General features: G+C 40.7%; 1 protein-coding gene across 1 annotated transcript in view; it reads right to left on the bottom strand.

The window, feature by feature from the left end:
- The window catches only part of GABBR2 (gamma-aminobutyric acid type B receptor subunit 2), an 840,990-nt gene that overhangs the window by 267,625 nt on the left and 558,031 nt on the right, over positions 1-15,334 (bottom strand). Inside the window, exon 12 of the mRNA XM_077809185.1 lies at positions 333-440. Coding sequence (XP_077665311.1) covers positions 333-440 — 108 coding nt within the window. The remainder of the gene's footprint in view (positions 1-332; positions 441-15,334) is intronic.

Genomic DNA, 15,334 nt, shown 5'->3' with positions numbered 1-15,334 from the left:
GCATTTTGTGAACCAGTTTGTAGATATATGTCCCTCTCTTGGACTCATGGATCCTTTCAAAGCCCACAGCTTGACTGTCAAAACAGTTCATTCCATTGAACTCCACGGAGGGCTCTGTAGATCACTATTTGAGAACCTCTGATATAGAGGCTATGAAGGGGATATATAAAAAGGGACACAAATGTTGACTATTCAGTGTATTTCAATATGATATTTTTCTGAAAGAGAGGACAGTGTTCCACAGCATCAGTGGAAGTATGGGTATTCAGGGGGTATAACAATAGCAGATAACAGCTTCATCATATCTGTGACAGGAACAGTTGTTTCCTCACCTTTTTCTTCATTTTTACATTTTTGAAAATTGCATGAACTCTCCAGGTTTTTGCAAACATTGCTCCAAATGCAGTTGTATAGCCCACTGTAAGAATCCATGTCCGGACCTAAGATATAATCAAAGACACAGCCTTTTAGTTTTTCACAGGTAATTTTAATGTCTTAAATTTCTCAAAATAGTCTAAAATACCTATTGTATCTAGAGATAGTAAAAAAGTTTAGCATTTTTTTGAAAATTTTAAATTATGTTTCTCAGGGTAATGGCACAGTTGTCTTCAATTTTTTACAGAATATTTTATTGGATTTTTTTAATTTTCAAAATTTCTAATTTGTTCCCTCCTTTCTTTCCTATTTTTCTTTTTCCCATTGCAATAAAATGAAGACTGAATTCTTTCTCCCCTCCACTTTTTCCTTTGCAGTTTTCCTGCTTTTCTACTCCAACTTTTCATAATGTCTTCAACTTTGGAAAAACTACAGAATAGCAAAAGGAGAAAGGAAAGTGTGACTCTGCTGGTCTGTAACTCTGCTTGAGGAAGAAACAAACAAGAGGGCTATCAAGGCCTGCATCTTTGGGAGAGCTATAGAAGCAGCCAATAGCTCAACAAGTTAGTAAATTTGATAGATAGTGTGGAACTAAATGGAGAAGGACCTTTATGCCAAGGAAAGTGTGTTTGGTGCAGTGAAGGAGGGACACAAAGGAGGAGGAGATATGGTTGGAGCAACAACCAGAAAGATGATCCTAACAGCAACCTTTTGAATGGACTTAAGGGACCAATGTGGATAGCATCAAAGTTAGATAGGAGGAGATTACAGTAGTCAAGATGTGAGATAATGAGGGACGGAACAAGAGCCTGGGTAGTCTGGAAAAAACAGAAAAGATTTGATCTTAAAAATATATCATATAGATAAAAGTTGGGAGACATGGACATGGCCTGAATGTATAGGTCTTAGAGAGAGAGGACCGAATCACAGATATCATCTAGATTGTGGCCTTGAGTGATTGAGAAGATAGTGGTCTTATAAACAGTAATGGGAAAATAGAGGAAAGAGGAAGCTTAGAACGAGAACCAGGATAGAACAATGCCTCAAAAGCAATGGAGGCAGAATTTTAAGTAGGAAGTCATCAATGACACCAAAGACCACTGAGAAGTCAAGGAGGATGTGGCTGGAGTACAGCCCTCTGAAAGCAGCTAACAAACAAATGTACTTAATGTTATTGTAGATAATGGCTTCCTACAGATTTCCATAGAGAAAGAATTACTGTACACATATGACAGGTTTCAGAGTAACAGCCGTGTTAGTCTGTATTTGCAAAAAGAAAAGGAGTACTTGTGGCACCTTAGAGACTAACCAATTTATTTGAGCATAAGCTTTCGTGACCTACAGCTCACTTCATCAGATGCATACTGTGGAAAGTATAGAAGATCTTTTTATACACACAAAGCATGAAAAAATGGGTGTTTACCACTACAAAAGGTTTTCTCTCCCCCAACCCCACTCTCCTGCTGGTAATAGCTTATCTAAAGTGATCACTCTCCTTACAATGTTTATGATAATCAAGGTGGGCCATTTCCAGCACAAATCCAGGGTTTAACAAGAATGTCTGAGGGGGAGGGGGAGGAAAAAACAAGGGGAAATAGGTTACCTTGCATAATGACTTAGCCACTCCCAGTCTCTATTCAAGCCTAAGTTAATTGAATCCAATTTGCAAATGAATTCCAATTCAACAGTCTCTCGCTGGAGTCTGGATTTGAAGTTTTTTTGTTGTAATATCACAACTTTCATGTCTGTAATTGTGTGACCAGAGAGATTGAAGTGTTCTCCGACTGGTTTATGAATGTTATAATTCTTGACATCTGATTTGTGTCCATTTATTCTTTGACGTAGAGACTGTCCAGCTTGACCAATGTACATGGCAGAGGGGCATTGCTGGCACATGATGGCATATATCACATTGGTGGATGTGCAGGTGAACGAGCCTCTGATAGTGTGGCTGATGTTATTAGGCCCTGTGATGGTGTCCCCTGAATAGATATGTGGGCACAGTTGAAAATGGGCTTTCTTGCAAGGACAGATTCCTGTGTTAGTGGTTCTGTTGTGTGGTATGTGGTTGCTGGTGAGCATTTGCTTCAGGTTGGGGGGCTGTCTGTAGGCAAGGACTGGCCTGTCTCCCAAGATTTGTGAGAGTGAAGGAGTCTGTGCTGACAGCTTGTGCCACACGCTCTCAAAGAAACTGCGGAACCACCTGATCAACATCCTCTACAGCAAACAGGGAAAGATTAAGAATGAGCTCTCAAAAATGGATACTCTCATAAAAAAACAACCTTCCACACAAACTTCCTCCTGGCTGGACTTTACTAAAACTAGACAAGCCATTTACAACACACACTTTGCTTCTCTACAAAAGAAAAAGGACACTAAACTTTCTAAACTACTACATGCCACAAGGGGCCACAGCAATGGTTCCCTCAACCCACCCAGCAATATTGTTAACCTATCCAACTATACTCTTAGCCCAGCAGAAGAATCTGTCCTATCTTGGGTCCTCTCCTTCTGCCCCTCCACCCCCACGAACATGATACAGTTCTGTGATGACCTAGAATCCTATTTTCGACGTCTCCGACTCAAGGAATATTTCCAACACACCTCTGAACAACATACTAATCTACAGAGACCTCCCTACCAACACTACAAAAAGAAGGATTCTAGGTGGACTCCTCCTGAAGGTCGAGACAGCAGACTGGCCTTCTACATAGAGTGCTTCCGCCGACGTGCACGGGCTGAAATTGTGGAAAAGCAGCATCACTTGCCCCACAACCTCAGCCGTGCAGAACACAATGCCATCCACAGCCTCAGAAACAACTCTGACATCATAATCAAAAAGGCTGACAAAGGAGGTGCTGTTGTCATCATGAATAGGTCGGAATATGAACAAGAGGCTGCTCAGCAGCTCTCCAACACTTTCTACAAGCCATTACCCTCTGATCCCACTGAGAGTTACCAAAAGAAACTACAGCATTTGCTCAAGAAACTCCCTGAAAAAGCACAAAAACAAATCCGCACAGACACACCCCTGGAACCCCGACCTGGGATATTCTATCTACTACCCAAGATCCATAAACCTGGAAATCCTGGGCGCCCCATCATCTCAGGCATTGGCACCCTGACAGCAGGATTGTCTGGCTATATAGACTCCCTCCTGAGGCCCTACGCTACCAGCACTCCCAGCTACCTTCGAGACACCACTGACTTCCTGAGGAAACTACAATCCATCGGTGATCTTCCTGATAACACCATCCTGGCCACTATGGATGTGGAAGCCCTCTACACCAACATTCCACACAAAGATGGACTACAAGCCGTCAAGAACACTATCCCCGATAATGTCACGGCTAACCTGGTAGCTGAACTTTGTGACTTTGTCCCTACCCATAACTATTTTACATTTGGTTTTGACAATGTATACCTTCAAATCAGTGGCACTGCTATGGGTACCCGCATGGCCCCACAGTATGCCAACATTTTTATGGCTGACTTAGGGGATGAGAGCTGAGGAAGCGTTGTTCTAACGCCCCTACTCTACTTGCACTATATTGATGACATCTTCATCATCTGGACCCATGGAAAAGAAGCCCTTGAGGAATTCCACCATGATTTCAACAATTTCCATCCCACCATCAACCTCAGCCTGTTCCAGTCCACACAAGAGATCCACTTCCTGGACACTACAGTGCTAATAAACAATGGTCACATAAACACCACCCTATACCGGAAACCTACTGACGGCTATTCCTACCTACATGCCTCCAGCTTTCACCCTGACCACACCACACAGTCCATTGTCTACAGCCAAGCTCTGCGATACAACCGCATTTGCTCCAACCCCTCAGACAGAGACAAACACCTACAAGATCTCTATCAAGCATTCTTACAACTACAATACCCACCTGCGGAAGTGAAGAAACAGATTGATAGAGCCAGAAGAGTTCCCAGAAGTCACCTACTACAGGACAGGCCTAACAAAGAAAATAACAGAACGCCACTTGCCGTCACCTTCAGCCCCCAACTAAAACCCCTCCAACGCATTATTAAGGATCTACAACCTATCCTGAAGGATGACCCAACACTCTCACAAATCTTGGGAGACAGGCCAGTCCTTGCCTACAGACAGCCTCCCAACCTGAAGCAAATACTCACCAGCAACCACATACCACACAACAGAACCACTAACACAGGAACCTATCCTTGCAACAAAGCCCATTGCCAACTGTGCCCACATATCTATTCAGGGGACACCATCACAGGGCCTAATAACATCAGCCACACTATCAGAGGCTTGTTCACCTGCACATCCACCGATGTGATATATGCCATCATGTGCCAGCAATGCCCCTCTGCCATGTACATTGGTCAAACTGGACAGTCTCTGCGTCAAAGAATAAATGGACACAAATCAGATGTCAAGAATTATAACATTCATAAACCAGTCGGAGAACACTTCAATCTCTCTGGTCACACGATTACAGACATGAAAGTTGCGATATTACAACAAAAAAACTTCAAAACCAGACTCCAGCGAGAGACTGTTGAATTGGAATTCATTTGCACATTGGATACAATTAACTTAGGCTTGAATAGAGACTGGGAGTGGCTAAGTCATTATGCAAGGTAACCTATTTCCCCTTGTTTTTTCCTGCCCCCCCCCCCCCGACGTTCTTGTTAAACCCTGGATTTGTGCTGGAAATGGCCCACCTTGATTATCATACACATTGTAAGGAGAGTGATCACTTTAGATAAGCTATTACCAGCAGGAGAGTGGGGTGGGGGGAGAGAAAACCTTTTGTAGTGGTAAACACCCATTTTTTCATGCTTTGTGTGTATAAAAAGATCTTCTATACTTTCCACAGTATGCATCCGATGAAGTGAGCTGTAGCTCACAAAAGCTTATGCTCAAATAAATTTGTTAGTCTCTAAGGTGCCACAAGTACTCCTTTTCTCTTTGTACACATATGACCAGGCAGAGACCAAAATGTATAAGGTGAATGAGACATTGAGAGTAGAAATCATTGGAGAAAGGTATCCAGGATGGCAAAAAAAAAAAAAAATTAAAAAATCAAAGTTTACAAAGAATGTGAAATCTTTAGGTGTATCTTATAGATAGCAGTTTTGCTATTCACCTCAATATAGCAGAGTTAAGTCAACTCCAATTGGTTTCGAAAATCCACGTTATACCACAGTTTTTAGGCTACTGGTTTGTGATTTCTCTTCTAGTCAGCATGCAACGGGTTCTTTTCCCAAAATGTGTGTGTAGCGAGGTGGTGTGGCTCCCTGCTGCCCCGGAGAGGGTCGAGCCCCTCCAGACACCACAGTGGGCAGAGCCAGGAAGCTCTGAGCCCACCCCTCAGAGGGACAGGCAGCGACCCAGAAGTAGAAAGGCGGGCCCTCAGAGCTCACTAGAGAACCAGCCGCTGGGGAGGCCAGATGTAGCCAGCCTAGTCCACAACTGGGAAAACCCCACGGCCCCAGGTACATGCCAAGACTGGCCAGACCTGCCCTGCGCCAGCTACCCGGGGGAGTGGCTGGACCTGCCTTTTGCCAGCTACCCAGGGGAGTGGCTGGACCTCCCGCTGGTCCACTGCCCCGAGGAGCCCATGGTGCTGGACCCCCCCAGGGAACACCGCCGTGACCCAGGTACCGGAAGGAGGGGACTCAGGAAGTAGCCCGGGGGCAGCCGACCCTCGTCTGGCTGTAACTCTGCCAGAACGCATGTCAGTGTGTTGCGGTCAGGATCCCCACTGACTCAGCAGCAGGTCGTTTGCTGCTGCTAGGGCCCCAGGTTGGGACGCAGTGGAATGGGTGGGCCTGCGTCCCTCCAGTCTCCCCCTCTTCCAGGTCCTTGGAGGCCTGGGCTAATTCACACATGCTGTGTTGCTCAGCCCCTGCCTGAGCTACTGACTATTTGGTGCCTCGCTCTGACTCAGGGCCCAGGCCTACGGTGCTTATTCCAGTTAGCACAAGGGCTGCCGAGGGAGACTCCGGTGGCTGGACAAATTCCCCCAAAGTTAACTGTGTGTAGCGAGCCAGTGTGGCTCCCTGCCGCCCCGGAGAGGGTTGAGCCCCGGCCTAGCCCCTTTACAGTGTGATAATTGTATGTGATGTTCAAATGTGTTAATAAATATTCAATACTTTTGAGTACACAATAGTGATATTTTGGCAGACAGATACTTGATATTTTAATATCTCTAGTAAAGCTCTTTTTTGTCCTTACTCAAGTAGCAGTTATCCTGGGGGATACTAATAAATTCAATTATGTTCATAATTCAGAAAAAAATGTTATTTTTACTATGCTCAGTACAAAAAGGTTATGATTTGGATTAATTTATATTATAATAATATAGCCTATTGGCTGTAGTGGAAACCCTCCTAGTTAAAAATAATTTTCTCAGAATGAGATCTCTGCAGCCAAGCATGTGAGGATGATTTTAAAATGAAAATAGGTTTTAATTTAAAAGAAATAACCTTCCATTTTTCTGCCATCATTCATAAAACACAGAGTAAAACAAGGTATTTACTGTACATTGAGTACAGTAACATCATGATCAGTTTCTATCTTATCTGATTTTTAGAGAAATGATCATCGTTTGCGTTGGATCTAGATACAAAGCTAAAAGAACCTGACAAAACTAATAATGACTCATGGTCCTATTTCTCAATTATTTTTGCTTAATATAGTTAAGATATTGCTTTGATTTACAGTGGAGAGGGTAGAAAGGTGCCATGACGTGAACAGTGAAATTGGTTCACCCAAGACAACAGTGTCCTAAATTCTGCCCTCTGCTAGCATACAGGACTCCCATCAAAGCCAGTACTTTTGTTTCTCCAGACCTGGAGAAAAATCACAATATAGAATTCTTTGAAAATAAGGAGTTTCCCTTGCTGACAATAACATTTCCATTTATTTGAGCTATTCTCAGGAAAAATACAGCAGTGTAAGTGTTATTACTGTTGCAATCCCCCTCTAAAGCTGGATCCAGCTGGATACTAACACAGGTATTTAAACAGGTGAGCAATCCCATGGATTTCAGTAGGGTTACTCAGATGCTTAAAGTTAAGCACCTGTATAAGTGCTTTGTGGGACTGGTATCATTACAAGAAACATTAGAATGAATAGAAATGTACACATTTATAGAAACATCTGTTCACCTTGGGTTTGATCCTGCTGCCACTGAAGTCAACAGCAAAACTCCATTAGATTCCAGTGGGAGGAGAAGAAAACGCAGGCCACAAACATTTGAGTATGTGCACTTACAGTTCAACATGATTTTTTAAAAAAAATCAAGCTCTTTTATGACATACCTAAGTCTTTCAATGCATTCCTTAGAGTCTGTGGTATCTGCACAGTACTGTCAAAAAGTGTGCAGGAATAATGTTAGAAAATTCAAAACTGCTGTTTCCACACAAATCAACTATTGTGCTCTCACTCTCTCTCACATACTGTAGACTTCCCTCTTGACCTTTGTAATAAACTTTAGGCCATTTTCAATTGCCCCAGTAATAATGTTAGATTATATACTAATTGTTCATGATTCTACAAGTGGCTTTAACATCTAGACGTTCTGCTACTGAAGGAGAGGTAAAATGTACTAAATATTTCATTAATAAATTTGAATCGCAAATTACTGCCTTACATTCTCTGGTGACCCAATGTGTACTTGGTTCAGCATGTGGACCATCCATTTAGCTTTAAAACTTTTGTCCCTATAATTTGTTTGAAGGAAATTTGACTTATCAAGATAGAAGCTGAACCTACTCTCATTACAGTCAATTGGAGAACTCTCTCTGACTTTAACAGGAGCAAGATGAGGCTCTGAGCGAGCAGCACAGATTGTGGTGGTCATGGAAATGGTTACACAAAACACATAGATTAAAATTAAAATGTAGAAAAGAAAAACAAGAGAGCAAGCAAAACACAGGAAGGCTGGCTGAAAACCCCAGCTGTCATTTTTAAAAAGAAGCCTAAGAAAATTAGATGCCCAAATGCCATTGAAATGCAGTGGGAATTTGGTACATGTTATAGGGCCTCCCCAACTGTAGTGGCCTCCCATGGCATGACAGGCACAACTGCCTTCGTTTCCTTTTTCAGAGTTCCCAGTAACTCCATCAAGCCCTCTTGACACAATACTACCGTCCTTATAAGATATTGGGCAAGTTGTCCACAACTGAGTCCCAAGCACATATAATGTGTCATGCCACTGGAAACAGTGTTAAGCTCACTCAGCCCACAACACCCCACCTATAACACACCAGCACCTTTGACCACAGCCAGAGTGTCTGGCAGTCCTCCCTTGTGCTTGTAGCAGTACAACCACCCCAGTTCTTCCTATTGGAGTATAAGCCTAGTCTTGCCAGCAGGAACCCCACCAGGCTCTCTGCTGGGAAATCTTTTTACCAAAGGAGCATGCCTTACTCCCCCTAGCCATCTAATGGTTCTTCTATTTCCAGTTCTTCAGCCCTGGCTCTTTGGCCTGGAGACAGAAAACTTCTCTTACTGCTCTCCTGCCTTCAGCCTTCTCCCAAGTTCCAAACATATAGTCTCTAGAAGCTCTCCCCTATCCATGACTCCTACTCAGGCAGCTCTGATTCACCAAGTCTCTTCCAACTCACTGAGTCTCTCCCAGCTTCTGATAGCCCCCAATTGGAGCCCCACTCTCTTAATTGGCCAAATGTGCACATCTGTCCTGGCACAGGGGTACTTGACCTACTATTCACCTACCTATTCACAGGGGCCAGTCACTCTGACAGTGCCATACAGTCTTTGGCTCTACTGAAAATCCCCATCAAAATAACTGAACTTGAGGGAAAGAAAATGAAGCACATATAAAAGTTGAAAGAATAAAGAAATAACTGGAAGGCATAAGAGGTGAGAGCATAAGAAATACAGTAACCAGACAGAGGTATGTGTGCTCTTACGTCCCAATGGTTTTGAATGTGGGACGGATTGTTCAGCAGGTAATGTCAAGAGCCAATAAAATGTACAACTGGTTCAGATGCTGCAGTACTTATATTTAATTTTTTTACCAGGCACATTTTCCAAATTTTAATAGCCTATATCTAGGTTTCTTTGTGCCAGAGTACATGATGACACATTAGATTTTGTAAAGAAAAATGTAAATTATATCACAGACATAGTTATCTTGTAAAGTATAGCACATTCGTTTCTCTCTGACTGGAGTATTTCACTCAAAAAAACTTCCTCATATGGAGGCTAGCTGACCTTTATTGTCCCCTGTAATAACTGAACTGAATCCAAGGAATATAGGGCCTGATTTTCAGAAGTGCTCGATGTGTCACTGGCAGACCTGGTGCCAGCTGTTGCCAACGCTGTAGGCGTTAGCCGAGTACTGACAAATTCATATCTGGAAACCAGACCAGCTCCCCTGTAGGTTAGTATTGTTCAAGAGAGGTGTTAAAGTTGTGTTTAGATGTGTTTAGACTCTATGAAAGACTTACAAGTTGCTGCATGTATTAATCCTACTTGTAACATCTGGATCCCATGCTACAAAGGTAATATGTAAGTTTTGCTTATAATTGTAAAAAAGGCCTGCTCTAAACTTGTTCTCCCTGCCTATCAAGGAGGACTATCAAGACTAAGTGGGCCATTGTGAAGCATCATGATAAAGTCTTTGCTAATTGCTCCTACACAGGCTACATGCAGAAGGTCTTATCCCATCAGTTTGAAAAGAGAGCAGGCCTACTTTAGAGCAGCCCCAAAACTGCTGCAAACTATGCCAAGGCTGGTATAAAATGGCTAGATCAGACAGTCACAACTGGCTCCTTTACAGCCCCCTCCCCATTCATATGTTCCCAGATGATATTAATGGCGGTTGTGTATCTATTGCACAGGTTGAGGGACAAACAGCTGCTCATTTTGAGGGAAGCTGGGATCAGACCCACCCTTAGGGACACATTAGCCTTCTCAGCCCACAATGAGCCCAGTACCAAGCTCACAGGGCATTGCTAAGCTTAACTAATTTTTTGTAAGGCACTTTGAAATATCCTCCAATTGAAGGTACAAAAGTCCATATATTATTAGATTTAGTATTCTATCTTAATTATTTCCAGTGTGCGCATTAGTTTAGTATCTAGGCACCACACACTTTCATGGCATTTCTGCTTTCCAGAACTCTCTTGACCATTTGATAGCTGTTTTCTCAATTATTTTTCCACTGGCTTGCATTTTTTCAGTTTGCATCACATTTGATTTCAGTCCATATTTCCAGCTTCTCTTGTGCTCAGATACCATGGTGACTGTAAGATTAAAAATAAAAGGTAGCCTCTTTGAAGTATTTCTCCTTATCCTCTGGAACACTTCCTAGTTGATTGTATCTGCAAATTTAACTGAAGTAGTGTTTTGCTATTTTCCAGATTATCATTAATAAAGATGCTATAAATCTATGCAGTACTGCCCTGGACACCTCCTCACAATTCAGTACTCAGTGCTATTTATGATTTCACTTTGCTTAGCCTTCAGCTAATTTTCAGTCCATGCATATTGGACATTTATTGCAGGATATTTGGCCTGTTCTATTCTAGATAGGACATTAAATCACACCGCAGCTGACATTATGGAATGCAGTTTGCCACCTATTGTAAATACACAGAGATTGAGTACAGTATATAGTGAATGTACTTAATTAACTTTGCATAGAAAAGAGGAAATAGCAAGATGGAAGCAGTAACTGAGTTTAGGAACACTGGCCCTAATTCATGAAAGCACTTGATCATATACTCATCGTAAACTCATGTATAATTGCATCCCTATTCAGCAAAGTAGTTGATCGTACACTTTAAGTGCTTTGCTGAACTGGGGCTCTTGTTAATGTTCAGTTTTGAATTTCAACATAGCAAATGCAATATACCATATCCTCCTGTGACAAGCACATTGCAGAATAAAAATGGTATTGTAATGAATCCAAAAATTGCCTGAAAACATTCAGTGCTAGCAAAAGTTTATCTGGTATGATGTCATACCACGTCACACCCACCCACCTCCAAAAACAATTACAGGATTCTACATTTGCCACATATCTGTAAACAGAATAAATGAAGATGTAGGTTATGGGCAGGTGGTAGAAGAATTCAGCAAATCCATAAAGCACAGCACCCTCTGAAAACAATAAAATCTGTACTACAGAGAAACACTGCTCCTTAGGATTGCCCTAACCAGGAATAATTTGCACTAGGGAGCCAAATCACCTGAACTTTGTGAGCAGCTTTAGGAGCACACAAGGACCATCCCTACCTAACTGGAAAGGACTCCTCATCAATGCAAGAAGTTCAAAAGCTTCTGCTGTGTGCTTGTATATCCCAGCATACACCACTTTCCCATCTGCCCCAAGAAAAGAACTAGTGGTTAGGCTCTGTACAAGTTAATTTTTAGCCACATCTCTGCATTATAATGCTTTGAAATTGATTTTTTTTTTTTAGGAGAATGCTACAGAATTAGTTTCTATACTAGTTTTTATGTAGTTTTTCACAAATTTCAGCACCTTCCATTGCATTATCCCCAAGTCACATCTTTTGGCTCCACAAAAGCTTGAAATGCTTTAAATATCTGTTCTTTAGTTTTTTTTTTAAATAATCTATTCTTATATGGTGTTCCACTTTTCTTTCAAGGTATTGTGGCATTTCCATAGAGAGTGCAAATATTTACACATTGTGATAATATTGTATTTTCTTTTCTTTACACAAACGTAATATGAAGGAAGCACATGGACACAGTGGGGTGCAAAAAATGTTTACTGATTGCATATAACATGTGAGTCCTAGCTACAGATAGACACTGCTGGTCTGGCAGGGTTCTGGTGACTTCTGCAACACACACAGTTGGGTTTGCAAGGCTTACGCTATGGTGCTAAAAATAGCCATGTGGATGTTCCTGCTTAGGCTGGAGCTCCAGGTCTGAAACCTGAGGAGGAGGGTGGGTCTCGGGGCATCCCACAGGAGCCTAACTTAATCCCTGTGGTTTTCTCCAGCCCACCTTCACCTGCCCCAGCCCAGAGAGTGGGAACTTGCTTTGCTCTGCTTTCTTGGGTCTCCTCTCTCACTGAGTTCTCTTCCCAATCTGTATGGGTCTCCTGGACCATTTCCCAGCTGGGATCACTAATTGTAACTGAGTCACCAAATCAGAATTACCTGAGGGTTGACTGCTAGGTCACAGGCCAGGCTGAGCCTGACTCCCCTTAAAGGGCCTGGCAGTCTGTGACAATGGACCACCTGGCTGATCCAGTAGGGCAATTCCAATGTTTCTGCGTAGTTTTGGAAACCCCTAGAAACAGTCATGTTTTTGGGGAAATGGTAAGCTGATCTTTATATATCGTGAATATGTAAGAAAACAATAAAGCCAAACCCCAAGAAGGGGATAAATGTGGACTATATCCAATGAGCATAACTTCAGTTGAGGCCTTTTATTTATGGTCTAGCTTGAAGATTTTTTCCTTCTCCTTTTATTATTCAGTGAAATAAGATATTTAAACTACTTAAATATTTTCTTTGGTAGTCTCTACAGATCTTTTTTCCATATGTAATACATCAGTTTTGCTTGTCATTTTGTCTTATAAATGAAAACTGTCTTTAGTTAAGATCGTGTATAACAGACACAGCAATATCTTTGAAAATTAAAAGAATTAAAGCTGCTAATGAGTCACCAGTGCAGTAAATTGCAACTAATTTCTTGCTGTGTTTAGAATAATAGTGTAAAGTCTGGCCAGGAATTTGAAAAACAGGAAGTAGAGCAATTACACAAGGATATTAGGCAACTGAAATATTTTAGCATTGAGGCACTGCTGGCAATTCCATTGTGCACATGAGAGTTGTGACTCCATTGTTAAAACTCAGTTCTGTTTTACAAAGAACACAGGGATTGAACCTCTTTGTTTTCTGTGGAAAAAATAGAGGATGTTCTCTCCAAATTTACAGCACTTGGAGTACTGAATATATTTTCTGAGATTTTACAAATAAATCCATTTAGTAGCTTACAATTAATTAATTAAAAATATGCTCTTTAACAAATGTAGTATTCATTAATTCATCTTCACTGATTTTAAGGCTAGATTATGATGATCTAGTCTGACCTCCTGCACAACACAGGGCACAGAATTTTTACTCAATGACTCCTGCATCAAGCCTATAAATTAAGCCCACAGTTTTAACTTTACAGGTCAGTGATACTACAAGAGGAAAAAATATGAAAAAACTGAAAGTGTCTTGAAACAGTTTAATCTAATCTGGGACCGTGGATGCTAAAATGCCTTAATTATAATCAGATGATTATTGCATGGCGTCACTGTCACTACTGGCCACAATAAAGATTGTCTGTAGGACTGGACAAAGGATAGAAATTCCATTTCACAAAAGATTTTGAGATTTTGGCTTCATTTTGAATTGGAGAAAAAAAACCTGAATACTTTGAAGTTCTCTGCAATGGAAAATGCTGAAAAAAATTGTTTTGCGATCTACTGAAACATTGAGTTTCAACAACATTGAAATGTTTCACTATTGGTTTTTATTTTTTATTTTGCACTGGAATATACAATATAAAATTTTAAAAAATCAAATTGAAAAGTTGTTTCAAAGCCAAAAAATCAAACTATTTTGTTCCAAAAAGGTCAAAATAGGATGTTTTCACATTACTGGAACTTTTTTTTTCCCTTTTGAAACAAAATTTCAGTGAAATTAACTTGATTAGTGATGTATTTCAATTTCAGTCTCTGTTTTTCCATCAAGCAATAGCTGTCTGAATGCCTTAAATGTGCATTTTTTAACTTAACATGTTCACATTTATTTTTAATGTAAACTTAACACTGAATTTTCTGGGTTTATAATGCTTGGTCTGGAGATAATTGCACCATCACTGTCATATTTTTTTAACCTTTAATCTTAAATTAAGGTTACATACTCTTATCCATAACTCCATTTTAACATCGTTTTTTGCCTTGAAATTTTAAACTAAAGAGACTGATTCCACCTATTTTAACAGAGCTCCTGGTTTAAGGATATTAAGTTGCCAGCATCACACCATCAGAACAAACTCAGTAGATGATCAGTGCACTTTAGGGCAGGACTTGTTCAGAAACTTCTAAGAGGTGATAAGCCTTTCTGTGAATATTACATACACTAAACACCTTCCTAATACTCTGCAAATGTTCACTAACCAAAGAACAATGAAAAATAAAGTCACATAATATTTCATTTCTTCTATAGATTTATCTGGAAGCATCTTAATTCAAACATTAGATGTAATATTCTCAGGCACCGGTGGCTGAGTACAATCTTATGGTTTTGTTCAATGACAATGATTTTGTATAATTTAAGTATCATTTGTGTTATTTTTGGAAAGAATGTCCTTTATCCTTTCTTGTAAGTATGTTCCTCTTATCTCCTGCCCTATCTTCTTTGAAGAGTACAGCTTATTCCTGAAGAAAGGACATTTTCTGAATTTTGCTTGGGGTGCCTCCGTTTCTACAGGAAAACTGGAAAGATCATCTGCCCTCCCATGTTCTAAAGAGGATTAATATTGAATGTCATAAAGATATCTGACCAATATAAAATATCATCACAGCAGTATAGCAGCTGCAAAAGAAAGTACCTCAGTTTTGTTCCTTTTATTTTAAATAAAGGTTTATGGTCAATTGTTAAAATAATATTTCTACCGTATAGATCATGACAAGCTATAATCAAAATGTCGCACTGTAATCGTGGTTGCCATAAGTGTACATATGTTCTTACCTTATGCAACTCATTCTACCTGGGGCTGACAAAGTAACTTACTTGGAAACTCCATAATTTTGCAGCATGCAGTAGACCTCTTTCTTGGCAATACTGACCAATAAGCTCCATTGGTTCCCTGTTTAATTGTAGACTCAAGCCTGGTCTATACATGGACTTCCATCAGTTTAATTAAATTAGATTAGTTAATTGGATACAAACCCCTGTGTGGATG

This window comes from Eretmochelys imbricata, chromosome 2 (genome assembly GCF_965152235.1).
Source record: "Eretmochelys imbricata isolate rEreImb1 chromosome 2, rEreImb1.hap1, whole genome shotgun sequence".
Lineage (NCBI taxonomy): Eukaryota > Metazoa > Chordata > Testudines > Cheloniidae > Eretmochelys > Eretmochelys imbricata.
This window is presented reverse-complemented; position numbering and strand designations above follow the sequence as displayed.